Source organism: Salmo salar, chromosome ssa18 (genome assembly GCF_905237065.1).
Source record: "Salmo salar chromosome ssa18, Ssal_v3.1, whole genome shotgun sequence".
Taxonomy (NCBI): Eukaryota; Metazoa; Chordata; class Actinopteri; order Salmoniformes; family Salmonidae; genus Salmo; species Salmo salar.
The window spans coordinates 78,678,375-78,705,606 of record NC_059459.1 but is presented as its reverse complement, the minus strand read 5'-3'; the positions used below and the strand labels follow the sequence as shown (position 1 = coordinate 78,705,606).

Genomic DNA, 27,232 nt, shown 5'->3' with positions numbered 1-27,232 from the left:
GTCTGATAATTGTATAGGACTGAAATACAGGGATGTCTACCAGCCACAGACAGAGAGAGAGAGAGAGAGAGAGAGAGAGAGAGAGAGAGAGAGAGAGAGAGAGAGAGAGAGAGAGAGAGAGAGAGAGAGAGAGAGAGAGAGAGAGAGAGAGAGAGAGAGAGAACATCAGAGGGCAGGATACTTTCATGTACTCTGTCATTCTGGTCCATGTTAACAACCCATATTAAAACTCATTCCCCCTGTCTCTCTTTCTGTTTCTCTCTCTCTCTACTTCTACTTGGGAGTTTATCAAAATTTGTATGTGTTTTCAAATTCTTTGTGGGTCTTTGTAATCTGAGGGAAATGTATCTAATATGGTCATACATTTGGCAGGAGGTTAGGAAGTGCAGCTCAGTTTCCACCTCATTGTGTGGGCAGTGTGCACATAGCCTGTCTTCTCTTGAGAGCCAGGTCTGCCTACGGCGGCCTTTCTCAATAGCAAGGCTACACACACTGAGTCTGTGCATAGTCAAAGATTTCCTTAATTTTTGGCCAGTCACAGTTTTTTACCTATATTTAACTAAGCAAGTCAGTTAAGAACAAATTCTTATTTACAATGACGGCCTACACCGGCCAAACCCGGACGACGCTGGGCCAATTGTGCTCCACCCTATGTGACTCCCAATCACGGCCGGTTGTGATACAGCCTGTATTCAAACCAGGGTGTCTGTAGTGATGCCTCAAGCACTGAGATGCAGTGCCTTAGACCGCTGCGCCACTGTGTACTCTCTGTTTAGGGTCAAATAGCATTCTAGTGTGCTCTGTTTATTTGTAAATTATTTCCAATATGTCAAGTAATTATCTTTTTGTTTTCTCATGATTTGGTTGGGTCTAATCTCTCTCTCTGTCTCTCTCACACACTCAACTGTGAACTAACAGTTCTTCATCCTGAGAGATTATGATTACCTAATCCTCTATGATATTCCACATTAATCATAACAGTTTTTACATATTTTTGTAATCTTATGCTAAAGTGAGTGGCTATTAACAAAATACAATACAATTTAAGGGGTAGAAATTGCCCTTAGCCTTAGGTACAGATTTAGGATCAGTTTACTCTTCCCAAACCTTGACCATAAACATCAGGGAGGGAGGTCTCAAAACAGACCTTGGGTCAGTGTGTAGAAAGTCAGTTCATTCCCCAGCTACAACAGAGCAGCGCTGTTGCCACTTGATACTAAAGAGCAGTGTTTCCTGTCTTACTACGCCACCTGCCGGTCATTTTATTCAACTACATCCTCTAAAAGAATTACTTCTGGAGGTCTAATTTGGCCTATTTAGGTATTGCAGGGTTCTCTCAATAGGCCTCCTCCCTACCTTCCTCCCTTCTCCAATGTTGGGCCAATAGGGCGTTGGGCCACCACGAGGCGCCAGAACAGCTTCAATGAGCCTTGGCAAAGATTCTACAAGTGTCTGGAACTTTCTTGGAGGGATCCGACATCATTCTTCCATGAGAAATTCAGGCACCGCTCCAGAATCTACAGTAAGTGTTAAATTGGGTTGAGACCTGGTGACTGAGACAGCCATTGCATATCAAGAACATCAGTAAGTTGAGCAGTCTTTGTCACTGAAGCTCCTGGAAAATGTGCCCCAACAACCACCCTTCTTTCAAAGACCCCGAGATCTCTTCTTCTAGCCATGGTGGCCAAAATAATTGGCAACTCGACATTTTTATACTTTTTTTTTTCTTCATTTTTGTTTTATTTCTATTTTATTTAACCAGGTAGGCTAGTTGAGAACAAGTTCTCATTTACAACTGCGACCTGGCCAAGATAAAGCAAAGCAGTGCAACACAAACAACAACACAGAGTTACACAGCTGCAGCGATCGGTTAGCTGCTCAGATAGCTGATACTTAAAGTTAGTGAGGGAGATATAAGTCTCCAACTTCAGCGACTTTTGCAATTCGTTCCAGTCATTGGCAGCAGAGAACTGGAAGGAAAGGCGGCCAAAGGAGGTGTTGGCTTTGGGGATGACCAGTGAGATATACCTGCTGGAGCGCGTGCTACGGGTGGGTGTTGTTATGGTGACCAGTGAGCTGAGATAAGGTGGAGCTTTACCTAGCAAAGACTTATAGATGACCAGGAGCCAGTGGGTCTGGCGACGAATATGTAGCGAGGGCCAGCCGACGAGAGCATACAGGTCGCAGTGGTGGGTGGTATATGGGGCTTATGGTGACAAAATAGATGGCACTGTGATAGACTGCATCCAGTTTGCTGAGAAGAGTGTTGGAGGGTATTTTGTAAATGACATCGCCGAAGTCGAGGATCGGTAGGATAGCCAGTTAATACTAGACCCTAAGCATGATGGGATGTTCATTTCACACCTGTGTGGCAGCACCTGCTTTCAGTATACTTTGTATCCCTCATTTACTCAAGTGTTGCCTTTATTTTGGCAGTTATCTGTATATATTTATAACAATATGCCATTTAGTAGATGCTTTTATCCAAAGAGACAGTCATGCATACAGGTCCAGGTCCAGTCAGAGGGAACAGGTCCAGTCAGAGGGAACAGGTCCAGTCAAAGGGAACAGGTCCAGTCAGAGTGAACAGGTCCAGTCAGAGGGAACAGGTCCAGTCAGAGGGAACAGGTCCAGTCAAAGGGAACAGGTCCAGTCAGAGGGAACAGGTCCAGTCAGAGGGAACAGGTCCAGTCAGAGTGAACAGGTCCAGTCAGAGGGAACAGGTCCAGTCAAAGGGAACAGGTCCAGTCAGAGGGAACAGGTCCAGTCAAAGGGAACAGGTCCAGTCAGAGGGAACAGGTCCAGTCAGAGGGAACAGGTCCAGTCAGAGGGAACAGGTCCAGTCAGAGTGAACAGGTCCAGTCAGAGGGAACAGGTCCAGTCAGAGGGAACAGGTCCAGTCAGAGTGAACAGGTCCAGTCATCCACAAAACGAAGTAAGAAAAAAATCTTGAATAAAGTTTCTAAAGATCCTTCAGATAAGAGAAAATGACTAGAAAATGACAAGTTGGTGGTGCGTGGGTTATACAGCATATAGCATACATCACCAAGGTCAGGGGCGGAAATCCCGGGGGGACGGGGGTGACACGACCCCCCTATCCTGGGAAAAATATGATTTGTCCCCCCAATATATCACTGAAACATAACTATGTAATTTAAATAATATTAATAATACGCAATGAAAGCAATTGTGCTGATTATAGACACTTAATAGCGCATTTTTAAGTTTCAAAAGATTGCACCCTTTGCCTCACAATGGTTTGATCCACTGCCAGTTCCTTAGCTTGCTAGGTAACAGAGAGGTCGTATCTACTGTCTGAAAGGCACTCAATGCACGTAACTGACGTGAGGTTAATCCAGTCAATCGCGCACACACACTAGCTGAACATGCAGAGCTAGCGCGCAAATATGAACTATTAAGCTAGCTAGTACCTATTCCATTTATGTGGCGTCGTCAAAGATGGAATCAGCATGCAGATGATGTAAGTTAGTGCTTCAAAGTCCCTGTGATAAGGTTAGCGATAAACTGAAATCCAAACAGAACAGAACTACACTCTCTTCTACCATTGTCTTAAATATATTTAATGGTCTCGTTGCAAAAGCTAAATTGTCGCAAGTGAACTTTTATTTATTTATTTTATTTCACCTTTATTTAACCCGGGTAGCAAAGATTATAGCAAACACCACTGAAACAGAATTGGTGCTCGCTAGCTTTGCAAATTCATCTATTGTTGGAAGCCAGCCAATATGAAACAAACTATTAAAATTACAAAAGGTTGCAGCATATGTTGTGTAAATGGTGAACTCATACAGCTGTCAACTCTTGTCATTTTAATCCGTTTCACATTTGTTAGCTACCTTTTAGATCGAAGCCCAAATAGAATGATAGAAGATGATAGAAGCCCATCTCCTACTGTAAATAACCTACACACTGTGTGTGTAGCCAGCCAGGTAGAAAAATGGCAGAAAAATAAAAGACGGACATCAGAGTATTTTTCAGTACACCAAAACGCAAAGTAAGAACCCTAGTAGCCTAATATCTCAAAGACTAGTTGATAAAATGTTCATAAGAAAGAAATGAAATTCTAATGGAAATGTTTCACAATGATGTCATTAGGCCGAGCAGGCAACAGATGGCACACAGACAGCAGAGTTGGGGACAGATATGCAGGGACAGACTGGCAGAGACAGGGAGTCTCAGGTAAGTTTGATGAGTCTTTGTTTGGCAACATTATGAAAGGTTCTAAAAATGTTTTACTTATAAAATAGGAACATAATTGGAAAATGCCATGGATACCCCCACTCTCAACTTAAACTGGTGACTGAACTAAGATTTGTTAAAGGCAATGGTATTGCTGTTGTGATTAGATGTGTAGTTTTGGGTACCGGTAGTTAGGAGTACGGCAAACACCTTATTTCTTTGGTTCCTCAATATACATTTACCATATTACAATGTAGGCTATGTGTTACAGCACTACTTTTGGTGTCCCCCTCAGGAATTGCTCTTGAGAAAATGTCATGTAATTGTCCCCTCCAAAGTTGATATCAGATTTTCGCCCCTGACCAAGGTACCATACATGCCCTTAGCGGAGGCCACTGGGTTACCGATCTACCGTACTGTATGTATGGGTAGAATATTTCCGCTGCGCTCCTATACCGCATATTAGGGGGCAGCCGGCGAGAAAAACAAAACGGGAGCAGAGTCCTAGCTCGCAACAGTGACGTAAGCGGCGAGGCCAGTCCAACCCGCCCCGCGCAGGACCCGGCCATTGGTGGAGCGCAGGACAGCGAGCGGCGCGGTAGATCGACTGCCGCTACGCTATTGGGGGAGGGAAGACAAACTGGATCCGAACAAACACACACACACACACACAAAAAAAACAGACCAGATAACAACAATATCAAGTTGGAAATAGAAAGCGCGAGACGCGGCTGCTCGAACATATTTACCCGTCGGAAATACTTCGGGTAAGAAAATGTGTTTTATATTCTGGTTGTTTTTGTTTTAACGTTATCAAACCGAGTCGACGTGGTGGTGTTGCTAAGTTTTCCATTGTCTCCAGAATCGATACAACAATCGCGAAGAGCACCGAAACATGTGTAGCATTTGAGCTAATTTGGATGTGCTTGAATGTAACTACTTGTTAATTTTGATGATATCACATTATGCCCCGCTTTCTCCCCCTGGGTAAACATAACTTTATCGTGCCGGTATATGATAACGTTGATACCTTTGGACCAAGGAGCGGAGAAAGTTGTGTTTGTGTGCTTTATAAGCGAATAAATATTGTTGCAACATCGTGACAGAGTATTCAAACGAGGCTAACGTGAATTATATGTTTAGTTACATCACTTGTTATTACTATGATATTGTTATATAATTAGGCCTAGATACTACCGATATAGTATTTCTTGTAAGTCTATTCCTGTGTGTGTGATGGTGAATTCAAGGTTAGTTGTTTGTCTTTCATTCATTCCAATGTGTGATTGTCTGGGATTTGAACTCAGGGCGCCAGGATGCCAAGACTGATTTGGCCTCCTGAGCTAAAGCTTGGTACAAAGATTCAGGGTTTATTCAGGGTCAAGCACATTTGTGTAATAATGTTGTCTGCCTCTCCTCCTTTCCCTCCCTCTCTCTCTCTCTGCCTCTTTTCTCTCTCTCTCCTCACGTCTCTATCCCCCCTTTCCGCTCTCTTTCTGCCCTCTCTCCATCTCTCAAACCCCTCTCTCTCCACCCCTCTTCCCCTCTCTCTCCACCCCTCTTCCCCTCCATCTCACTGCTTTCTTGTTTCCCCTCCTCACTTCCTCTTCCTCTGTAGATGTCAGCATGGCTCAGATATTTACTATATCAGACAGTGAGTCAGAGGAGGTAGGAGAAACCGAAAATGACCAATCGTCTGCCGGAAAGGGGATGACTGGCGGTCCAATAGGCCACGCCCTCACTGTGCCTGAGATGAGACTGGCAGGTAGGACGCCCCAGAGGACTTTGGGAAATAGCCACTATTGGTCTTACCGGGGTCGTGTTCATTAGGACCCAAGCGGAAGAAAACGCACTGAAACAAGGATGGACTAGCTGGACTTTTCGAATAAGAAACGTTCCTTTTTGTTTTCTGTCACAAAAAATGTTTTCCACTGTGTGCCCTAATGAATACCACCCTGATAGTCAGCCACCTTAGCCAGTCATAATGAACCCCAATAACATCTACTGTCTTGTTGCTATGGCTGTCATAATGAACCCCGGTAACATCTACTGTCTTGTTGCTATGGCTGTCATAATGAACCCCAGTAACATCTACTGTCTTGTTGCTATGGCTGTCATAATGAACCCCAATAACATCTACTGTCTTGTTGCTATGGCTGTCATAATGAACCCCGGTAACATCTACTGTCTTGTTGCTATGGCTGTCATAATGAACCCCGGTAACATCTACTGTCTTGTTGCTATGGCTGTCATAATGAACCCCAGTAACATCTACTGTCTTGTTGCTATGGCTGTCATAATGAACCCCAGTAACATCTACTGTCTTGTTGCTATGGCTGTCATAATGAACCCTAGTAACATCTACTGTCTTGTTGCTATGGCTGTCATAATGAACCCCAGTAACATCTACTGTCTTGTTGCTATGGCTGTCCTCTGTTTGGCAGTCGGCAAGAGATAGATTGGAGTTTTGGCCAATGCGATAGACTAGTGTCCTGTCCAGGGGGTGTACTTGTACATCAAGCTGCCCCGCTACAGAAACATTGGCTGTTCTGGCTCAGACAGACAAGGCCACTCTCCCTCTTCTCTCTCTCTCTCTCTCTCCTATAGGAGAGGGTCGGTTGAGGATGAACTCAGAGTCCCAGGCCCAGGAGCTCCAGGGTAGGGGGCCAGGGGTGGAAGGCATGCCCACAGATGGAGCATCTTTCCGGGGTCGCTCCCAGTCGGCCCCCCCTGCCCTCTGGGCGGCCAAGAGATACGGGCGGCAGCTCCGACGCATGAGTGACGAGTTTGATACGTGGCTGGATAAAGGGGTAAGACATGGGTCTGTGGGAGAGGGGAGGGGGAAGGACGGGTGGGGAGGAGAGACATGGGTCTGTGGGAGAGAGGAGGGGGTGAGACGAGGCTGTGGGAGGGGGGAGAACGGGTGAAAGGGGGGCTGTGGGAGAGGGGGAAGGACGGGTAGGGCTGTGGGAGGGGAGAGGTGGGAGAGGGGAGGGGGAAGGACGGGTGGGGAGGAGAGACATGGGTCTGTGGGAGAGAGGAGGGGTGAGACGAGGCTGTGGGAGGGGGGAGGACGGGTGAAAGGGGGGCTGTGGGAGAGGGGGAAGGACGGGTGGGGCTGTGGGAGAGGGGGAAGGACGGGTGGGGAGGAGAGACATGGGGCTGTGGGAGAGAGGAGGATGAGTGAGACGTGGGGCTGTGGAAGGGTGAGAGGACGGGTTGTGGGAGGAGAGATGAGATGCTTCAATCTTGTACCAAAAACACTTCAATAAAACTTAAATAGGCCCCAAAATAAACTGTTTTCCTTTTTCTCTCCCTCTATTGCATAACCCATGACCCTTAACCCCTGACCTCTATAGGAGATGAGGCGGGTGAAGAGTGCGGGAGCAGCCAAACAGATGACCAAGTCCCCCAGCTGGTGGGCCTACCTGTTCAGTCATAAGGAGACAGAGACAGAACATACCCCTACCATCCCACCACGATCATCTGAGTAGAGAGGAGGAGGGAGGGAGGGAGGGAGAGAGGGAGAGGGGGGGAGAAGGAGAGCGAGATGGGGAGAGGAAGGCGAGAGAGAGGGAGGGAGGGAGGGAGAGACAGAGGAAGGAGAGAAGGATGGGCCTACCCGTTCTCTCACCAAGAGACAGAACCCACCCGTAATCGTACCGCTATTTTACCACGGTCATCAGAGTACAGAGAATGGGATGTTTCCCATGCCAATAAAGCCCCTTGAAATTGAATTGAGAGAGAAAAAGAGGGGGACAGAAGATGGATTGGGAGAAAGGGAGAGATGGGTCTACCTGTTCTCAGCTGCTGCTGAACCACGATCAGCAAAGTGTAGAGAGGGATGGAGGGAGAGGAAGGTGTGGAGAGGTGGAAGGATACAGTAACAAAGTAGAGGGTGGAGAGGTAGAAGGAGAGAATAAAAGAAGGGATGAGACCTTACCCAAACAAGAACTAGTTTGCCAGCAAGAAATTGATTTTCAACTTCACTCTAGTGAAAGCGTCCACCCAAGGCTGTTTTCTCCCATTAACACTATGCAACACAGAGAGAGAGTCCAGACAACATGCACTGAGACAGAACAAAATGGCGGTCGGGTTCTCTCATAAACTCTTCTCCACCTCAATGAATCTCTCCTTGTTTCCTCATATCCTATTTTCTCCTCCACCGTAGTGGTCCCTCCCTTCCCTCTGACCTTCTTCTCCAATGCATTTTTAGAAGGACACGAGGAGAGGTGGTGTAAGGAATCAAGGAAAGATAGTTTGAGAATGAGTGTTACTGTGTCTGTGTCCCAAATGGCACCCTATTCCCCACAGGCCCTGGTCAAAAGTAGTGCACTATATAGGGAATAGGGTGCCATAGGCCCTGGTCAAAAGTAGTGCACTAAATAGGGAACAGGGTGCCATTTGGGACGCAGACCGTGTGGTAGTTAGCAACCACCGCCAGTGATGGCTGCACTCCGACAACTAGCCCCATTTCAAAATAAATGTCTGAAATATGAAGAACCATATGGTTTAAATGACAATCTTTGATAGCAGTGCTAGTGATATGTTTTGTATTAAACAAGAACTGCAGGGGAACATTTTTATCAGACAATAGAATTTAATTAAATAAGATGTAGACTTTCAGAGCAAAACCAATGAGAATTAAAGACCTAGTCTTTAAAACTGTAAATACTGTTAATATTTCAATGAATGAAACTAAAATGGACAATAACATGTAAACTGCTGAACAACAAAATGTGATTTTTATTAATGATACTATGGTTACGTCACAAATAGCACCCTATTCCCTATACAGTGTACTACTTCTGACCAGGGCCTATCTATATAGGGAATAGGGTGCCATTTGAGACGAATCCCCTCTCTGTAAGCCTGTATCCTTTTTTTTTTTCTCTACTTAGAGGTGCTACTGCAAGGTCTTCCGTTGCAGCCCAAATCAACCCCCTACACTTCCAGGCGGTCCCAATTCGTTCCCTACCCCCTCGATGTTAGGGGCTGGATAGTTATAAGCAGTGCAATGGTTGACCTTTTAAAAATTCCACACCTGTAAACATTGAATGGTTAGAGCTCGGGCTCCCGAGTGGCGCAGCGGTCCAAGGCACTGCATCTCAGTGCTAGAGGCGTCACTACAGACACCCCGGTTTGATTCCAGGCTGTATCACAACCGGCCGTGATTAGGAGTCCCATAGGGTGGCGCACAGTTGGCCCAGCGTCGTCCGGGGTAGGGTTTGGCCGTCATTGTAAATAAGAATTTGTTCTTAACTGACTTGCCTAGTTAAATAAAGGTTAGTGGGTTTTTTTTAAAAAATGTTTTATTCAGATCAGTCTGTCTTTATAGTGCACTACCCCTGATTAGGGGGTAGGGGTTGATTTGGGATTCAGCAGTAGCTTCAATGATCTGCCTTTCTGTTCGAGTCCAGGCCTTTCTCTGTGACTGGGCCATGGCTGCCAGCACTACTACCTACCTACCGCCTTAGGCACCGGGCTCAGTCACACTGCAGAGAAGCACAAACATGCCGGGTGTGTCCCGCATCACAACGTTGGCAAAACTATACTCTCTGGAACGGTATGTAGAGGAATCCTTATCAACAGACAGCTTGTCACACACTACTGGTGCCTGCAGCACACAGGCTGCGTTCTAGATCACAACGTTGCTAAACTCATCTCTGTAGTGTGTGTGTGTGTCTATAGTGTTTAACAACAACAAAAAACGTTGGTCGGTAAATCTGTGCAACATCTGACCTTTCCTTACAAGGTTTTTTTTAATTCTGCCTTTTAAACCTGTATTTGTTTTTAAACCGTTTTTTTAAACCTGGTTTGCGCAACGTTTTGTGGTGTTGAACATAGCCTGTTAAAACAGGACTGGGCTCTAGTCTAGATAGAATTGTGCAACGGGAAGCTTGCCTTGCCGTCTTCTCTGGGCTATGTCCCAAATGGCACCCTATTCCTGCACTCTAATAGGGAATAGGGTTCCATTTGGGACACAATCTCTGGTATTACTTGAAACTTGATGTGTATGGGGGGGGAATCTTGAATACTTTTGCTTTGCTTTCTTTTTCTACAAAATTACTTTTGTAAATGTATTTTCTTTTTGTGACCACTTGGTGTACTATGGGCATAAGTAAACAAATAAACAAATAATTTTTACTAATCATCATTTACTTAGTGCTAGGTGTTTTTCTTTTTTTTTATTGTGCATTTTATTAAAATTTATATACACACACTGACTTATTAAATAAAATCGTCACTTGATATGAGGACAATATTTACAGTGAAACTATCAAATTAATACAGATTTTAATCATTTGAAACAAATATCACATGAAAAATAATAGCATAGATCTTGGTATCATAATCTCTCTCAGAGGTCTTTGTGTGTCGCATAAAAAAAATGTAACTCCTCAGTGGGAAACTCAAGTTCTGTTGATGCGTTACTTTGATATCTTATCAACGTTTGCATCGTAACAATCCAGTCAGTGAGTACCTTCAGGCTAACGTCAAGGAATTCAAACCAGCAGTCTTTGGGCTACAGGCCCCATCTCATCCACTGGGTTATCCTTCTACCTCAGGCTACCTGTGAAGGGTCCCAACAGTATTTCTGTCCACAGTCCATCCCCTCCAGCCTCTCCATATCTTCAGCAGCCAGCTCAAAGTCAAACACACGGCCGTTCTCTGCTATCCTGGTGGGGTGAGATGACTTGGGTAGGACGGGGACTCCCTGCTGTACCGCCCACCTGAGCAGAACCTGCCACACACGATGAAAGAAGAAGCCAGGGGAAGATGGGGAATAAAACATAGGGAGACAAGAAGAAGAAGGAAAGGAATTAAATGACTTAATTAGGGTGTATTGCCACTTCTGGAACACTCCACCCACTCTGACAGACAAAGTACCTGTGCAGTGGTCAGGCCATATCCCTGTGCAATCTGGACCACTAAAGGGTCCTGGAGGAGAGAGCCAGTCCCCAGGGAGGAGTAAGCCTGGAAACAGACACCCTTCTCCCCACACAGATGCCTCATCTCCCCCTGGGACAGACGGGGATGGAACTCTACCTGGACGGAGAGATTATTCAATAAGATTTCAGATTTATAATACCAAATGGTCATTTATCCAAAGTGAAATTGACATTTTGGTCATTTAAGCAGACACTCTCATCCAGAGTGACTTACAGTCAGTCAGTGCATTCAACTAAGGTAGGTAAGAAAACCACAAATCACTGTCATAGCAAGTAAAACTTTCCTCAAGAAAGCAGCTATCAGATAAATACGTGCCAGTAAGAAAATAAAGTGTTAGAGCCAGAAGAACAAGTACAACGGTAAGCTGTGAATACTTACAGTTTAAAATCAGGACAAGTACAACGGTAAGCTGTGAATACTTACAGTTTAAAATCAGGACAAGTACAACGGTAAGCTGTGAATACTTATAGCTTATAGTTGATATCAGGACAAGTCTCATGTCTGACCTGTAGTACAGCAGGGTATTAGTTTGTTTTTGTTTACCTGTAGTACGGCAGGGTGTTAGTTTGTTTTTGTTTACCTGTAGTACGGCAGGGTGTTAGTTTGTTTTTGTTTACCTGTAGTACAGTGCGGTGTTAGTTTGTTTTTGTTTACCTGTAGTACGGCAGGGTGTTAGTTTGTTTTTGTTTACCTGTAGTACGGCAGGGTGTTAGTTTGTTTTTGTTTACCTGTAGTACGGCAGGGTATTAGTTTGTTTTTGTTTACCTGTAGTACAGCAGGGTATTAGTTTGTTTTTGTTTACCTGTAGTACAGCAGGGTATTAGTTTGTTTTTGTTTACCTGTAGTATGGCAGGGTGTTAGTTTGTTTTTGTTTACCTGTAGTACGGCAGGGTGTTAGTTTGTTTTTGTTTACCTGTAGTACGGCAGGGTGTTAGTTTGTTTTTGTTTACCTGTAGTACAGTGCGGTGTTAGTTTGTTTTTGTTTACCTGTAGTACGGTGCGGTGTAAGTTTGTTTTTGTTTACCTGTAGTACAGCGGGGGTGACGCAACACCCCTCCAGTAGCTCCTTCATATGTCCTGGGGTGTAGTTGGACACCCCTATGGCCCTCAGCTTCCCCTGGCCCTGGGCATGGAGCTCCTCTAACACTGCCCAGCTCTGAGCTCTATTCTCTGGGTTCCTCTTGTCTCCCACCCCCAGCCCCTGGGTCCCTGGCCAGTGGATCAAGTATAGATCTATATAGTCTAGATCCAGCAGTTCTAGACTCCTCAGAGCCCCTTCCCTGTGGAACAGAGTTTGAAATGCAAACAATATGACTGGTTAGAGTACATACCTGGTCAGCATTTTGGGCACTGGCCAGCCGGGCTAGTAGACCACAATTTCTACAGGCCCAGATGGCATTCTACTAGCCAAAGGGTCCTAAGCTATACTAGGGCTGGGCGTTATACCGTATTTTACTATATACCGGTATTTATGAACGGACCGGTTTGGGTTTTTACCTTCTATAACGTTATTTGAATGCTTGGTTTATTAAATGTGATGTGTCGTGTGTAACGTCAACTTCTATAGTTTCGAAATGGACGTTACACACAGTCCTAGCCCCGCCCCCTGTCACTCAAGGAGGGCATTTGTTGTTGCTTGACCACAAGACACTCGTGTTCAGTCTGCATGGTGTTGATGACAACGATTCTGTTTTAACTTTCATTCTTAATATAAATCCACTAGCGTTCTATAATTACACTATTAGTTTGTGTTTCTTACATCTGCAAACAGCTAGTTTGTCTTTCCTTAGCAAGTTTAGGCTAAATCGTGTTAGCCGCTAATGGAAAAAGACCCATTGAAATCACTTAGAATGTATGTTGCCACACACTATTCATAAATAATAACTTTTACTATTCAAAAACAGAAAATACAGCAATTAGAAAAATACAGTGATATGACATTTGGGCCATATCGCCCAGCCCTAGGCTATACCATGCGACATTTGGGCCATATCGCCCAGCCCTAGGCTATACCATGCGACAATTGGGCCATATCGCCCAGCCCTAGGCTATACCATGCGACATTTGGGCCATATCGCCCAGGCCTAGGCTATACCATGCGACAATTGGGCCATATCGCCCAGCCCTAGGCTATACCATGCGACAATTGGGCCATATCGCCCAGCCCTAGGCTATACCATGCGACATTTGAGAAGCCAACATTTTGGGCTATTTTGGCACATTTCCTACTAGCTTTAATTTCCATCCCTGTACCTGGCTCTGGAGCCCTGGTCCTTGGGGCCCAGCTTGCTGGTGATGAAGACGTCCGCTCGGGAGAGGCCGTGTTTGGGTAGGAGGAGTCGCAGTGCTCGACCCAGGTCAGCCTCGTTCTGGTAGACAGAGGCCGTGTCAAATGAGCGGTAGCCGGTGGAGAGCGCGGCGTCGACGGCCTGGAGGATATCATCAGGGCCGCGGAGCCGGTAGGTACCAAGCCCCAGGAGAGGCATCCTGGCCCCGGTGTTGAGCAGAACAGATGGGGTGGGGGAGGAGTGGATGGGAGGAATGGAGGGAGAGGGCTGAGGATCAGACTCAGACATCTAGGGGTCTTGAATGTACCTGGACACTGGGGGAAAGAGGGAGAGAAAAGAGAGGGAGAGAAATGAGAGAAGAATAACAAAATGGGGGGGGGTGAAGAGGACTGTGTCAGCCGCTATCCGGGGACTAGAAGGCACTTGACTGGTGGGTGGGTTGGCTGAAACATAACCAAAACGGTGACTATTGCCATGCTATTACTTGGCAACAACGCAATCAAGTATCAAAACAATGGCAGAGTATCTTCTCAAGGCTACATAATCAGAGATTGTGTGTTGCATATTTACACTAATTATCACAGTTCAAAAGTTCGGATACTTCCATGGCTAGTTAACGTTAGCGATGAATGACAATAACACAACAAGCAATTTCTACCTCGATTTAGTACGGCATACATATAAAGAATATACACAATTTTAACTGACATACGAGTCATTGTAAATACCTACTTAATAGATGTGTTGATAAAAATAAAAAAAAAGTAGTACAAACATGTTTGTAAATTGTCAGTTGCAGCGAAATCCTCTCAACGTGAATCACGCATGTGACTTTTTGTGAAACTTCCTGTTCGCCGTCACCATAGAGACACTAGCGAGGAAAACGCTGACTGGATGAAGCGTTGGCCAATCAGAGAGGAGAAAGACGCTCGGAGGCGGGAACTTGTCCCTCACCGCGACGCGAGCCCTGACGCGAGCAGATCGGGTGACCGGTTTCGTTGCTGTGACTGGCTTGGTTTTGAAAATTGTGGGTGCCCTGAATCGGTGAATTACGGTATGCTTGTATTTACGGTGTAGTTAACAGGTTTTATGTTTCAGTTGTGAGGAGTTTTGTCAGCTTCACAACATACACAGTTAGTTAATAATTAACTTTACTAGATTAGCTAGCTTTTATGTGAGTGGCTATGTAAGTAACGTTAGCTAGCTAGCTAACAATAGCAACGTCATATTAGTGAACACGTTGATGGTGTTTAGCTAAATAACAGTAGCAATCTAACGTTAACTAATTCAAACGACATTTCTCGTATGAATTCATCCATTCATGAATCATTTTCTCAGTTCCTACCAGAGTCATCTAATCTGATTTGTCCTGCTAGTAGTGAGCAGTGGACCTTACCCCTTGATCATGACTCACTTCCATAACAGCAGAGGTTCCCAAACTTTTATGTCCCACGATCCTATTTTTATATCTGAAAATTATCGTGACAACAACCATGTAATTAGCAGCCAATGTTAACTTTTTTATTTGGGGCTATGGCAGTCAATTGGAAAAACATTCTAACAGTATTTCTGATTGTCTTCTCAACTCACCATCACATAATAATTGCTGGAACGGCACAAATGGAATGGCATCAAACACATGGGAACCAGAAGGACAACCATCTCTGCAGCACTCCATCAGCCAGGCCTTTATGGTAGAGTGGAGAGAGACGGAAGCCACTGCTCAGTAAAAGGCACATGACAGCCCGCTTGGAGTTTGTCAAAAGGCACCTAAAGGACTCTCAGACCATGAGAAACAAGATTATCTGGTATGATGAAACCAAGATTGAACTCTTTGGCCTGAATGTCAAACGTAACGTCTGGAGGAAGCCTGGCACCACCTTTACGGTGAAACATGGTGGTGGCAGCATCATGCTGTGGGGATGTTTTTCAGTGGCAGGGACTAGGAGACTTGTCAGGATCGAGGGAAAGATGAACGGAGCAAAGTACACAGAGATCATTCATGAAAACCTGTTCCAGAGCGCTCAGGACCTCAGACTGGGGCAAAGGTTCACCTTCCAAGAGGACAATGACCCTAAGCACAAAGCCAAGACAATGCAGGAATGGCTTTGGGACAAGTCTGTGAATGTCCTTGAGTGGCCCAGCCAAAACCCAATCGAACATCTCTGGAGAGACCTGAAAATAGCTGTGCAGCTACACTCCCCATCCTATCTGACAGAGCTTGAGAGGATCTGCAGAGAAGAACGGGAGAAACTCCCCAAATACAGGTGTGCCAAGCTTGTAGCATCATACCCAAGAAGACTCAAGGCTGTAATCACTGCCAATGGTGCTTCAACAAAGTACTGAGTAAAGGGTCTGAATACTTATGTAAATGTGATATTTTATTTTTTTATACATTTGCAAAACATTTTTAAAAAAAACTGTTTTTGCTTTGTCATTATTGGGTGTGTGTAGATTGGTGAGGGGGAAAAAACTCTTTAATCCATTTTAAAATAAGGCTGTAACGTAACAAAAGGTGGAAAAAGTCAAGGGGTCTGAATACTTTTCAAGTGCACTGTATATACAGTAACAGTCAAAAGTTTGGACACACCTACTCATTCAAGGGTTTTTATGTATTTTTACTATTTTCTACATTGTAGAATAATATTGAAGACATCAAAACTATGAAATAACACATGGAATCATGTAGTAACCCAAAAAGTATTAAACAAATAAAAATATATTTTATATTTGAGATTATTCAAAGAAGCCACCCTTTGCCCTGATGACAGCTTTGCACACTCTTGGCATTCTCTCAACCAGCTTCATGAGGTAATCACCTGGAATGCATTTCAATTAACAGGTGTGCCTTGATAAAAGTTAATTTGTGGCATTTCTTTCCTTAACACTCTTGCCTGCATCTAGCTGATCTAGGGTGTAATCATTAGTCCAAACAGTTGCAAACAAGAGTTTCTATTGGACAAATTCAGGTATGTTTATCCCTGTTTCATTCCGTTTGCTTCCGTTTTAAGAAACGTTTCAACAGAATCGGCAGAATTAACACACCCCTGATCACACATAAACACAGTTCACTTTCAGAGCATCCACATACAAACAGCATGATCACTTGCCCATTGTATTTTTCTTTCTCGCATCTACGCGCTCTCCTCTCACCTTTTCCCTCTGTTTGTGGACTTCACTGCACAACAAATCAGCTGTCTGTGACCAGGCAAAAAAAACCTTCCAAGGCAAACCTTTATATCATAACGACTAACCGCTACACACAGCCTACATCGTTGTCACCATATTAGCTAATGTCATAGTCAATATAGCTACTAAACAAACATGTTAGTAAAGCCGCAACCGAGTGTCACAGCGGTCTAAGACACTGCATTTCAGTGCAAGAGGCGTCACTACAGTCCCTGATTCGAATCCAGGCTGTATCACATCCGGCCGTGATTGGGAGTTCCATAGGGCGGCGCACAATTGGCCCAGCGTCGTCCGGGTTTGACCGGAGTAGGCCGTCATTGTAAATAAGAATACTGACTTGCCTAGTTAAATAAAGGTAAAACCTGCTACCATCATGCAGTACAGTGGTGCTACCCCCATCAGCTGTCTGTGACCTGGTGAAAAAACCTTTCCAAGCCAAACCTTAATATCATTACCGCTACACACAGCCTTCATCGTTGTCACCATATTATAACGTCATAGTCAACATTACTAATAGAACTAACACGTTAGTAAACCTGCGACCATCATGCAATACAATGTACAGTCAGTAAGCAGTTTAGCAGTTACACCGGTGGGCCCCGGTGGCAATAAATTAATAAAACCAAAAGCTTACCTTGACTTGGAAGAGTTCCTGTATTGGATAGCTATAGCCAGCTAGCTAATATAGCGGCCCTCTCTGTTTGAGTATGCTAAACTAGCTAGCTGAATTAGCTGAAAGTTAAAAAAATAAATAAAAAATACAATGAAATATAGCTAGCGCTCTTGCTCTTGCTTCTCCTTCATTTTGAACGAAATTAAGAGAACCATGAACCTCCTAGGTTTTGTATTGAAGTCAATTTACCCAGAGGAGGACAGCAACTAGCTGTCCTCCGGCTACACCATGGTTGGCTTTCATGCTGTTTCCTGTTCGAAACATGCACAGCCGAGGGAAGGGGGCATGGTTGGCTTTCATGCTGTTTCCTGTTCGAAACATGCACAGCCGAGGGAAGGGGGTATGGTTGAAAAGACTCTCCCTAATAAGAATTCTTTCCTCTGAATCCACTGATTTGATCAAATCAAACTTTATTTGCCACATGCCACATAGGAGGGAGGGGGGGGGGTCAATGTAAATTGTCCGGTGGCGATTTTAATGAATTCTTCAGCAGTCTAATGGCTTGGGGGTAGAAGCTGATGAGGAGCCTTTTGGTCTTAGACTTTGCGCTCCGGTATCGCTTTCCGTGCGGTATCAGAGAAAACAGTCTATAACTTGGGTGACTGGAGTCTCTGACAATTTTATGGGCTTTCCTCTTACACCGCCTATTATAGAGGTCCTGGATGGCAGGAAGCTTGGCCCCAGTGATGTACTGGGCCGTTTGCACTACCCTCTGTAGCGCCTTACGGTCAGATGCCAAGCAGTTGCCATACCAGGCGGTGATGCAACCGGTCAGGATGCTCTCGATGGTGCAGCTGAAGAAGCTTTTGAGGATCTGGGGACCCATGCCAAATCTTTTCAGTCTCCTGAGGGGGAAAAGATTTTGTTGTGCCCTCTTCACGACTGTCTTGGTATGTTTGGACCATGATAGTTCGTTGGTGATGTGGACACCAAGGAACTTGAAACTCTCGACTCGCTCCACTACAGCCCCGTCAATGTTAACGGGGGCCTGTTCGGCCCGCCTTTTCCTGTAGTCCACGATCATCATCCAGCTCCTTTGTCTTGCTCACATTGAGGGAGAGGTTGTTGTCCTGGCACCACACTGCCAGTTCTCTGACCTCCTCCCTATAGGACGTCTCATCGTTTTCGGTGATCAGGCCTACCACTATTTTGTCGTCAGCAAACTTAATGATGGTGTTGGAGTTGTGTTTGGCCACACAGTCGTGGGTGAACAGGGAATACAGGAGGGGACTAAGTACACACCCCTGAGGGGCCCCAGTGTTAAGGATCAGCGTGGCAGATGTGTTATTGCCTACTCTTACCACCTGGGGGTAGCCTGTCAGGAAATCCAGGATCCAGTTGCAGAGGGAGGTGTTTAGTCTCAGAGTCCTTAGCTTAGTGATGAGCTTTGTGGGCACTATGGTGTTGAACGCTGAGCTGTAGTCGATGAACAGCATTCTCACATAGGTGTTCCTTTTGTCCAGGTGAGAAAGGTCAGTGTGGAGTATGATTGAGATTGCATCATCTGTGGATCTGTTGGGGCGGTATGCGAATTGGAGTGTCTAGGGTGTCCGGGGGATGCTGTTGATGTGAGCCATGTCCAGCCTTTCAAAGCACTTCATCGCTACTGACGTGAATGCCACGGGGCGGTAATCATTTAGGCAGGTTACCTTTGCTTCCTTGGGCACAGGGACTATGGTGGTCTGCTTGAAACATGTAGGTATTACATGTAGGTATTACATGTTTTGAGTACACGTCCTGGTAATCCGTCTGGCCCAGCGGCTTTGTGATTGTTGACCTGTTTAAAGGTTTTGTTCACATCGGCTACCGAGAGCGTTATCACACATTCATCCAGAACAGCTGGTGCTCTCATGCATGCTTCAGTGTTGCTTGTCTCGAAGCGAACATAAAAGGCATTTAGGTCATCTGGTAGGCTCGCGTCACTGGGCAGCTCGCATCTGGGTTTCCCTTTTGTAGTCCGTAATAGTTTTCAAGCCCTGCCACATCTGACGAGCGTCAGAGCCGATGTAGTAGGATTCAATCTTAATCCTGTATTTGCGCTTTGCTTGTTTGATGGTTCGTCTGAGGGCATAGCGGGATTTCTTATAAGCATCCGGATTAGTCTCCCGCTCCTTGAAAGTGGCAGCTCTGGGCTTTAGCTCGATGAGGATGTTGCCTGCAATCCATGGCTTCTGGTTGGGATATGTACGTACAGTCACTGTGGGGACGACGTCATCAAAGCACTTATTGATGAAGCCTTTGACTGAGGTGGTGTATTCCTCAATTTATTGGATCTATCCCGGAACATATTCCAGTCTGAGCTAGCAAAACAGTTATTATATAGTGTAGCATCCGCGTCATCTGACCACTTCCGTATTGAGCGAGTCACTGGGACTTCCTGCTTTAGTTTTTGCTTGTAAGCAGGAATCAGGAGGATAGAATTGTGGTCAGATTTGCCAAATGGAGGGAGGGGGAGAGCTTTGTATGCATCTCTGTGTGTGGAGTAAAGGTGGTCTATGATTTTTTAATTTTTTTTCTGGTTGCACATGTGACATGCTGGTAAAAATTTGGTAAAACTGATTTAATTTTGCCTGCATTAAAGTCCCCGGCCACTAGGAGCGCTGCCTCTGGATGAGCGTTTTCCTGTTTGCTTATGGCCTTATAGAGTTGGTTGAGAGCGGTCTTAGTGCCAGCTTTGTTCTGTGGTGGTAAATAGACGGCCACGAATAATATAGATGAGAACTCTCTTGGTAGATAGTGTGGTCTACAGCTTATCATAAGGTACTCTACCTCAGGTGAGCAATACCTCGAGATTTCTTTAATGTTAGACATCGCGCACCAGCTGTTATTAACAAAAAGACACACACCCCCACCCCTCGTCTTAGGATATCCTTCTCCTCAGACTCATTAAAGGAAAAAGCTTCTTCCAGTCAGCGGTGAGTAATCGCTGTTCTGATGTCCAGAAGTTATTTTCGGTCATAAGAGACGGTAGCGGCAACATTATGTACAGAATAAGTTAAAAAATAAGTTGCACAAAACGCAAAAAAATTACAAAATAGCACAATTGGTTGGGAGAATGTAAAACGTCAACCATGTTCTTCGGTGCCATCTTTGTCACTCATCTGTACAATGTTTTTGTATTTCTCCTGCGTGCTTGTGTTCAGTTCGTTCACTTTCCCAAATATGTCTGTTACATAGGCAAGGAGACATTTTATTTTCATGACAGAAAGTTTTCTTACATCTATTGTGAATGACAACAGTTCCTCTCTCAATGGGAAAACCTTTTTCCCTACACTCCCCCTCACTAACCACCAAGCTTCACTAAACACCAAGCTTCATTAACCACCAAGCTTCACTAACCACCAAGCTTCATTAACCACCAAGCTTCACTAACCACCAAGCTTCACTAACCACCAAGCTTCACTAACCACCAAGCTTCACTAACCACCAAGCCTCAGTGTGAAATAGAAAAATTGTCATGCTCTGATCCCATTTCTCCACATAGTTTTGTGAACAGGTGTGCGTGCAGTGGATGAGGTTTGATGTAGTTTACAATGGAAGTTACCTGCTGCAGTAAATCTCTGACTTCTGTGCTCGGCTCTTTTGCCACCAGTTGATCTCGGTGTATCCACTCTAGCTCAGTGGGTGTATCATACAAAGAGTCCATATGGCAGAGGGAGACACATTCATAACTAGAGTGCAGAGGCCTTCCTGCCATCCCACCATAGATGAAACCCCATCTGTGCAAAAGCCCACCATTCGATCCCATGGAATCTGTTTTTTTGTCAATATAGCCCGACATGCATTGACTTTTGTTCGCTATACATCGTCATCTCGGCCCTCACAGCTAACGTCCATTTGGAGAGCATCAGCTGGGGAGTTTTTCAGTCGTTCAGTCAGAGTTTCCTCTTGATTGATGGCAATAGCATAAATTCTTAGTTTAACAGTGTTATCTGACAAATGTATCGATGTGAGTTTCTGTGCGTCTGCCTCCCCACACATTGTTTTCACCATATCAATTGCTGCCGGTAATATCAAAGTCTCTGTAATAGTGTGTGGTTTCATATTATAGCGGGCCTAGCCATTCACCGTGGGAATGATTCAACAGTGTGTGGTTTCATAGTGTAGCAGGCCTAGCCATTCACCATGGGAATGATTCAACAGTGTGTGGTTTCATAGTGTAGCAGGCCTAGCCGTTCACCGTGGGAATGATTCAACAGTGTGTGGTTTCATATTATAGCGGGTCTAGCCATTCACCGTGGGAATGATTCAACAGTGTGTGGTTTCATAGTGTAGCGGGCCTAGCCGTTCACCGTGGGAATGATTCAACAGTGTGTGGTTTCATAGTGTAGCAGGCCTAGCCATTCACCGTGGGAATGATTCAACAGTGTGTGGTTTCATATTATAGCGGGCCTAGCCATTCACCGTGGGAATGATTCAACAGTGTGTGGTTTCATATTATAGCGGGCCTAGCCATTCACCGTGGGAATGATTCAACAGTGTGTGGTTTCATATTATAGCGGGCCTAGCCATTCACCGTGGGAATGATTCAACAGTGTGTGGTTTCATAGTATAGCGGGCCTAGCCGTTCACCGTGGGAATGATTCAACAGTGTGTGGTTTCATAGTATAGCGGGCCTAGCCATTCACCGTGGGAATGATTCAACAGTGTGTGGTTTCATATTATAGCGGGCCTAGCCATTCACCGTGGGAATGATTCAACAGTGTGTGGTTTCATATTATAGCGGGCCTAGCCATTCACCGTGGGAATGATTCAACAGTGTGTGGTTTCATATTATAGCGGGCCTAGCCATTCACCGTGGGAATGATTCAACAGTGTGTGGTTTCATAGTGAAGCAGGCCTAGCCATTCACCGTGGGAATGATTCAACAGTGTGTGGTTTCATATTATAGCGGGCCTAGCCATTCACCGTGGGAATGATTCAACAGTGTGTGGTTTTATATTATAGCAGGCCTAGCCATTCACCGTGGGAATGATTCAAGTGCAACGGTCAAGTGCGGCCTTTTACCATGATATAAGGGTGCTGTCTGGTTGAATTACATACTTTAGATTTGAATAGTTTTTCATTTAGAATTTTAAGGTGAACCACATTACAATGATTATCGAGATACAAGCATGATATTATAATATACATTTTACTTTTTTATGTTTTTATATATATATATATATATATATATATATATATTATTTCTTTAGGATTTTGGAAATTCTCCCGTGACCCTATTTTTCATGTCAGGGACCCCTAGTTTGGGAACTGCTGCATTACACATAACAATCATTGTAAGAAGGTGTCTTCTGTAAAGGTGGAGTTGTTAAGGTCTCTGTCACTTGGTGTGAACAGTAACATGCCTTGCTTGCGGTACTGTTTTGGAAGCATAAGGACCTCCATCTTTCACATCAGCGATTTAAATAAATTGATAGACACCTTAATCAGATTAGAGTTAGTGTTCCCACACGGCCATATCTCCACGTTACAGCGCCTGTTTACGGAAAACACGTGAGCCAGTCGTGGGACGAAGGTAATGACATAGAACTGTAGAGAGAAGGCAGAATGTCGCCTAGAGTTCTAGAGCTAGGGGTGGACCATGGCTTTCCAGTACCCTATCACGTTCATTCATTCATCTTTTTTTCTCAGTGTGGACCATGCCTATACAATCCTTCTCCTTTCCTTTGCCTGAGACAAGGTTCTTCCAGGCTGGACAACATGTCTACAAGTTCAAGATCAGAGGAGGCAATAACTGCAGGTGTGTGTGTGTGTGTGTGTGTGTGTGTGTGTGTGTGTGTGTGTGTGTGTGTGTGTGTGTGTGTGTGTGTGTGTGTGTGTGTATGGTGTGTGTGTGTGTGTGTATGGTATGTGTGTGTGTGTGTGTGTGTGTGTGTGTGTGTGTGTGTGTGTGTGTGTGTGTGTGTGTGTGTGTGTGTGTGTGTGTGTGTGTGTGTGTGTGTGTGTGTGTGTGTGTGTATGGTATGTATGTGTGTGTGTGTGTGTGTATGGTATGTGTGTGTGTGTGTATGGTGTGTGTATGGTGTGTGTGTGTGTGTGTATGGTGTGTGTATGGTGTGTGTGTATGGTGTGTGTGTATGGTGTGTGTGTGTGTGTGACACCAGGCTGACATTATATTTCCACAGTGAAGTGAAGGTGATGGGAGAAGAGTTTGTCAATCGGGAGTTGGAGGTAGGACACTGTGTCATCCATCTCTTCTTTCATCCTTCCATCCATCCATTCATTCTTTCATCCATGAATGAATGAATATGTGAATGAATTCATCCATGTTTCTGTCTCCGTGTAGAATGCCATCAGAACGGTGCTAGCCAACCTGGACTGTCTCCAGCCGTTCACTACCACACACTTCACTGTCTACCCTTGTATCCTTCCTGTCTGACACCAGTGTTTCCCCCTAGGTTCATTTCCCCCTACATTCATTGGTTGCCACCGCCCAGTTTTGGGGATTGTAAATCATTTTCCTTGTAAACTTAAATGACTAAAACCAGATGTCAAGTATGTAGAAAAGATAATGGACCTATATATACTGCTCAAAAAAATAAAGGGAACACTAAAATAACACATCCGAGATCTGAATGAATTAAATAATCTTATTAAATACTTTTTTCTTTACATAGTTGAATGTGCTGACAACAAAATCACACAAAAATAATCAATGGAAATCCAATTTATCAACCCATGGAGGTCTGGATTTGGAGTCACACTCAAAATTAAAGTGGAAAACAACCAAAACAAGTCAAAATGAGGCTCAGTAGTGTGTGTGTGGCCTCCATGTGCCTGTATGACCTCCCTACAACGCCTGGGCATGCTCCTGATGAGGTGGCAGATGGTCTCCTGAGGGATCTCCTCCCAGACCTGGACTAAAGCATCCGCCAACTCCTGGACAGTCTGTGGTGCAACGTGGCGTTGGTGGATGGAGCGAGACATGATGTCCCAGATGTGCTCAATTGGATTCAGGTCTGGGGAACGGGCGGGCCAGTCCATAGCATCAATGCCTTCCTCTTGCAGGAACTGCTGACACACTCCAGCCACATGAGGTCTAGCATTGTCTTGCATTAGGAGGAACCCAGGGCCAACCACACCAGCATATGGTCTCACAAGGGGTCTGAGGATCTCATCTCGGTACCTAATGGCAATCAGGCTACCTCTGGCGAGCACATGGAGAGCTGTGTGGCCCCCCAAAGAAATGCCACCCCACACCATGACTGACCCACCGCCAAACCAGTCATGCTGGAGGATGTTGCAGGCAGCAGAACGTTCTCCACGGCGTCTCCAGACTCTGTCACGTCTGTCACGTGCTCAGTGTGAACCTGCTTTCATCTGTGAAGAGCACAGGGCGCCAGTGGCGAATTTGCCAATCTTGGTGTTCTCTGGCAAATGCCAAACGTCCTGCACGGTGTTGGGCTGTAAGCACAACCCCCACCTGTGGACGTCGGGCTCTCATACCACCCTCATGGAGTCTGTTTCTGACCGTTTGAGCAGACACATGCATATTTGTGGTCTGCTGGAGGTCATTTTGCAGGGTTCTGGCAGTGCTCCTCCTGCTCCTCCTTGCACAAAGGCGGAGGTAGCGGTCCTGCTGCTGGGTTGTTGCCCTCCTACGGCCTCCTCCACGTCTCCTGATGTACTGGCCTGTCTCCTGGTAGCGCCTCCATGCTCTGGACACCGCTGACAGACACAGCAAACCTTCTTACCACAGCTCGCATTGATGTGCCATCCTGGATGAGCTGCACTACCTGAGCCACTTGTGTGGGTTGTAGACTCCGTCTCATGCTACCACTAGAGTGAAAGCACCGCCAGCATTCAAAAGTGACCAAAACATCAGCCAGGAAGCATAGGAACTGAGAAGTGGTCTGTGGTCCCCACCTGCAGAACCACTCCTTTATTGGGGGTGTCTTGCTAATTGCCTATAATTTCCACCTGTTGTCTATTCCATTTGCACAACAGCATGTGACATTTATTGTCAATCAGTGTTGCTTCCTAAGTGGACAGTTTGATTTCACAGAAGTGTGATTGACTTGGAGTTACATTGTGTTGTTTAAGTGTTCCCTTTAATTTTTTGAGCAGTGTATTTTAAAAGAAAATCATCTTTGAGAAATATTAATCACCTAAATAAAAACTAGACAGTCAGGGAGAATCTAAAATTAAAAAATGCCATGGAGCCCTATTTGTTATAGTGTTTGAGTCACTCAAATAGCATAAGCACACAGCATAAACCATGGCAAAATGTGTACAATTGCAGGATATTAGCTTTAAAACTGCATTTTCTCTCAGCCCCATGGCAAAATGTGTACAATTGCAGGAAAATTTGCTTTAAAACGGCAACATTTTGTCTCTGTAGCCAAGAGGAGGGCCCCCCCTAGCAAAAGGACACCACATCCCCCCACGCAAATATTGCCACCGCTGCTGAAAACACACTGGACTGTCTTCTTACACACTGGACTGTCTCCTCACACACTGGACTGTCTCCTCACACACTGGACTGTCTCCACACACACTGGACTGTCTCCTCACACACTGGACTGTCTCCACACACACTGGACTGTCTCCTCACACACTGGACTGTCTCCACACACACTGGACTGTCTCCTTACACACTGGACTGTCTCCTCACACACTGGACTGTCTCCTCACACACTGGACTGTCTCCACACACACTGGACTGTCTCCTCACACACTGGACTGTCTCCACACACACTGGACTGTCTCCACACACACTGGACTGTCTCCTCACACACTGGACTGTCTCCTCACACACTGGACTGTCTCCACACACACTGGACTGTCTCCACACACACTGGACTGTCTCCTTACACACTGGACTGTCTCCTCACACACTGGACTGTCTCCTCACACACTGGACTGTCTCCTTACACACTGGACTGTCTCCTCACACACTGGACTGTCTCCTCACACACTGGACTGTCTCCACACACACTGGACTGTCTCCTTACACACTGGACTGTCTCCTCACACACTGGACTGTCTCCTCACACACTACTCTAAAAGAGCAACAGGCTGTTCCTTTAGTTTACAGTCCACAATTTATTTACCTTAGTTTGCATTTTGTAATAGATTCAGAAGTTATATGCAAACTTTGTGTTAACTTGGCATTGCCTACAGTATCTTAATGACTTGGTAAACAAGTTGGCGTTAACTTGGATTTTCCCAGGGTTTCTCAGTAGTTGTTGTTGTTATAGTTGTTGTAGTTGTTGTTGTTGTTGTTGTAGTTGTTGTAGTTGTTGTTGTTATAGTTGTTGTTGTTGTAGTTGTTGTTGTAGTTGTAGTAGTAGTAGTTGTTGTTGTGGTTGTTGTAGTTGTTGTTGTAGTTGTTGTAGTTGTTGTAGTTGTTATAGTTGTTGTTGTAGTTGTTATAGTTGTTGTAGTTGTTATAGTTGTTGTTGTAGTTGTTGTAGTTGTTATAGTTGTTGTTGTAGTTGTAGTTGTTGTTGTTGTAGTTGTTGTTGTAGTTGTTGTTGTAGTTGTAGTTGTTACAGTTGTAGTTATAGTTGTAGTAGTTGTTGTTGTTGTTGTTGTTGTTGTTGTTGTTGTTGTAGTTGTTGTTGTTGTTGTAGTTGTTGTTGTTGTTGTAGTAGTTGTTGTTGTTGTTGTAGTTGTTATAGTTGTTGTTATAGTTGTTGTAGTTGTAGTTGTTGTTGTTGTTGTAGTAGTTGTTGTTGTAGTTGTTGTTGTAGTTGTTGTTGTAGTTGTTGTTGTTGTAGTAGTTGTTGTAGTAGTTGTTGTTGTTGTTGTTGTAGTTGTTGTTGTTGTTGTAGTTGTTGTTGTTGTAGTTGTTGTTGTTGTAGTAGTTGTTATAGTTGTAGTTATAGTTGTAGTAGTAGTTGTAGTAGTTGTTGTAGTAGTAGTTGTAGTAGTTGTTGTTGTTGTAGTTGTTGTTGTTGTTGTAGTAGTTGTTGTTGTAGTT

At 44.9% G+C, this 27,232-nt stretch overlaps 3 protein-coding genes across 9 annotated transcripts in view; 2 read left to right on the top strand and 1 right to left on the bottom strand.

The window, feature by feature from the left end:
• The first annotated feature begins 4,733 nt into the window (after nt 1–4,733).
• Nucleotides 4,734–10,357, top strand: badb (BCL2 associated agonist of cell death b). The gene is made up of 4 exons (XM_014156677.2): nt 4,734–4,967; nt 5,819–5,965; nt 6,808–7,010; nt 7,560–10,357. Exons 2-4 carry the CDS (start codon nt 5,827–5,829, stop codon nt 7,692–7,694), a joined length of 477 nt encoding a protein of 158 aa, XP_014012152.1. The 5' UTR covers nt 4,734–4,967; nt 5,819–5,826; the 3' UTR covers nt 7,695–10,357.
• Nucleotides 10,358–10,369: 12 nt separating this feature from the next.
• zgc:101765 (aldo/keto reductase) lies at nt 10,370–15,167 on the bottom strand. 5 transcript variants are annotated; one of them, XM_014156673.2, is made up of 5 exons: nt 15,033–15,167; nt 13,408–13,756; nt 12,179–12,434; nt 11,092–11,250; nt 10,370–10,945 (listed from the first exon to the last, which is right to left on the bottom strand). In XM_014156673.2, the coding sequence occupies exons 2-5, from the start codon at nt 13,728–13,730 to the stop codon at nt 10,766–10,768; spliced, it is 918 nt and encodes a 305-aa protein (XP_014012148.1). In that variant the 5' UTR covers nt 13,731–13,756; nt 15,033–15,167; the 3' UTR covers nt 10,370–10,765. The 5 variants fall into 5 exon arrangements, with proteins under 5 accessions (XP_014012148.1, XP_014012147.1, XP_014012146.1 ...); XM_014156672.2 differs by lacking the exon at nt 15,033–15,167 and adding an exon at nt 14,839–14,872; XM_014156671.2 differs by lacking the exon at nt 15,033–15,167 and adding an exon at nt 14,218–14,299.
• LOC106578061 (uncharacterized) overlaps nt 14,322–27,232 on the top strand; it is a 57,218-nt gene continuing 44,307 nt past the window's right edge. For 2 of the 3 annotated variants that reach the window (XM_045700540.1, XM_045700539.1), the window contains exons 1-4: nt 14,322–14,496; nt 22,939–23,047; nt 23,433–23,478; nt 23,594–23,669. In XM_045700540.1, coding sequence (XP_045556496.1) covers nt 14,337–14,496; nt 22,939–23,047; nt 23,433–23,478; nt 23,594–23,669 — 391 coding nt within the window. In that variant the 5' untranslated portion in view covers nt 14,322–14,336. The remainder of the gene's footprint in view (nt 14,497–22,938; nt 23,048–23,432; nt 23,479–23,593; nt 23,670–27,232) is intronic. The other variant, XM_045700541.1, reaches the window with a different exon arrangement.

Coding starts and splice junctions, on each gene's coding strand:
- badb (XM_014156677.2), top strand. CDS start 5,827: ATGGCTCAGATATTTACTATATCAGACAGTGAGTCAGAGGAGGTAGGA. Junction 5,966..6,807: donor GCCTGAGATGAGACTGGCAG/GTAGGACGCCCC, acceptor TCTCTCCTATAG/GAGAGGGTCGGTTGAGGATG. Junction 7,011..7,559: donor ATACGTGGCTGGATAAAGGG/GTAAGACATGGG, acceptor TGACCTCTATAG/GAGATGAGGCGGGTGAAGAG.
- zgc:101765 (XM_014156673.2), bottom strand. CDS start 13,730: ATGTCTGAGTCTGATCCTCAGCCCTCTCCCTCCATTCCTCCCATCCAC. Junction 11,251..12,178: donor TCACCCCCGCTGTACTACAG/GTAAACAAAAAC, acceptor CTCTCCGTCCAG/GTAGAGTTCCATCCCCGTCT. Junction 10,946..11,091: donor ATGGCCTGACCACTGCACAG/GTACTTTGTCTG, acceptor CGTGTGTGGCAG/GTTCTGCTCAGGTGGGCGGT.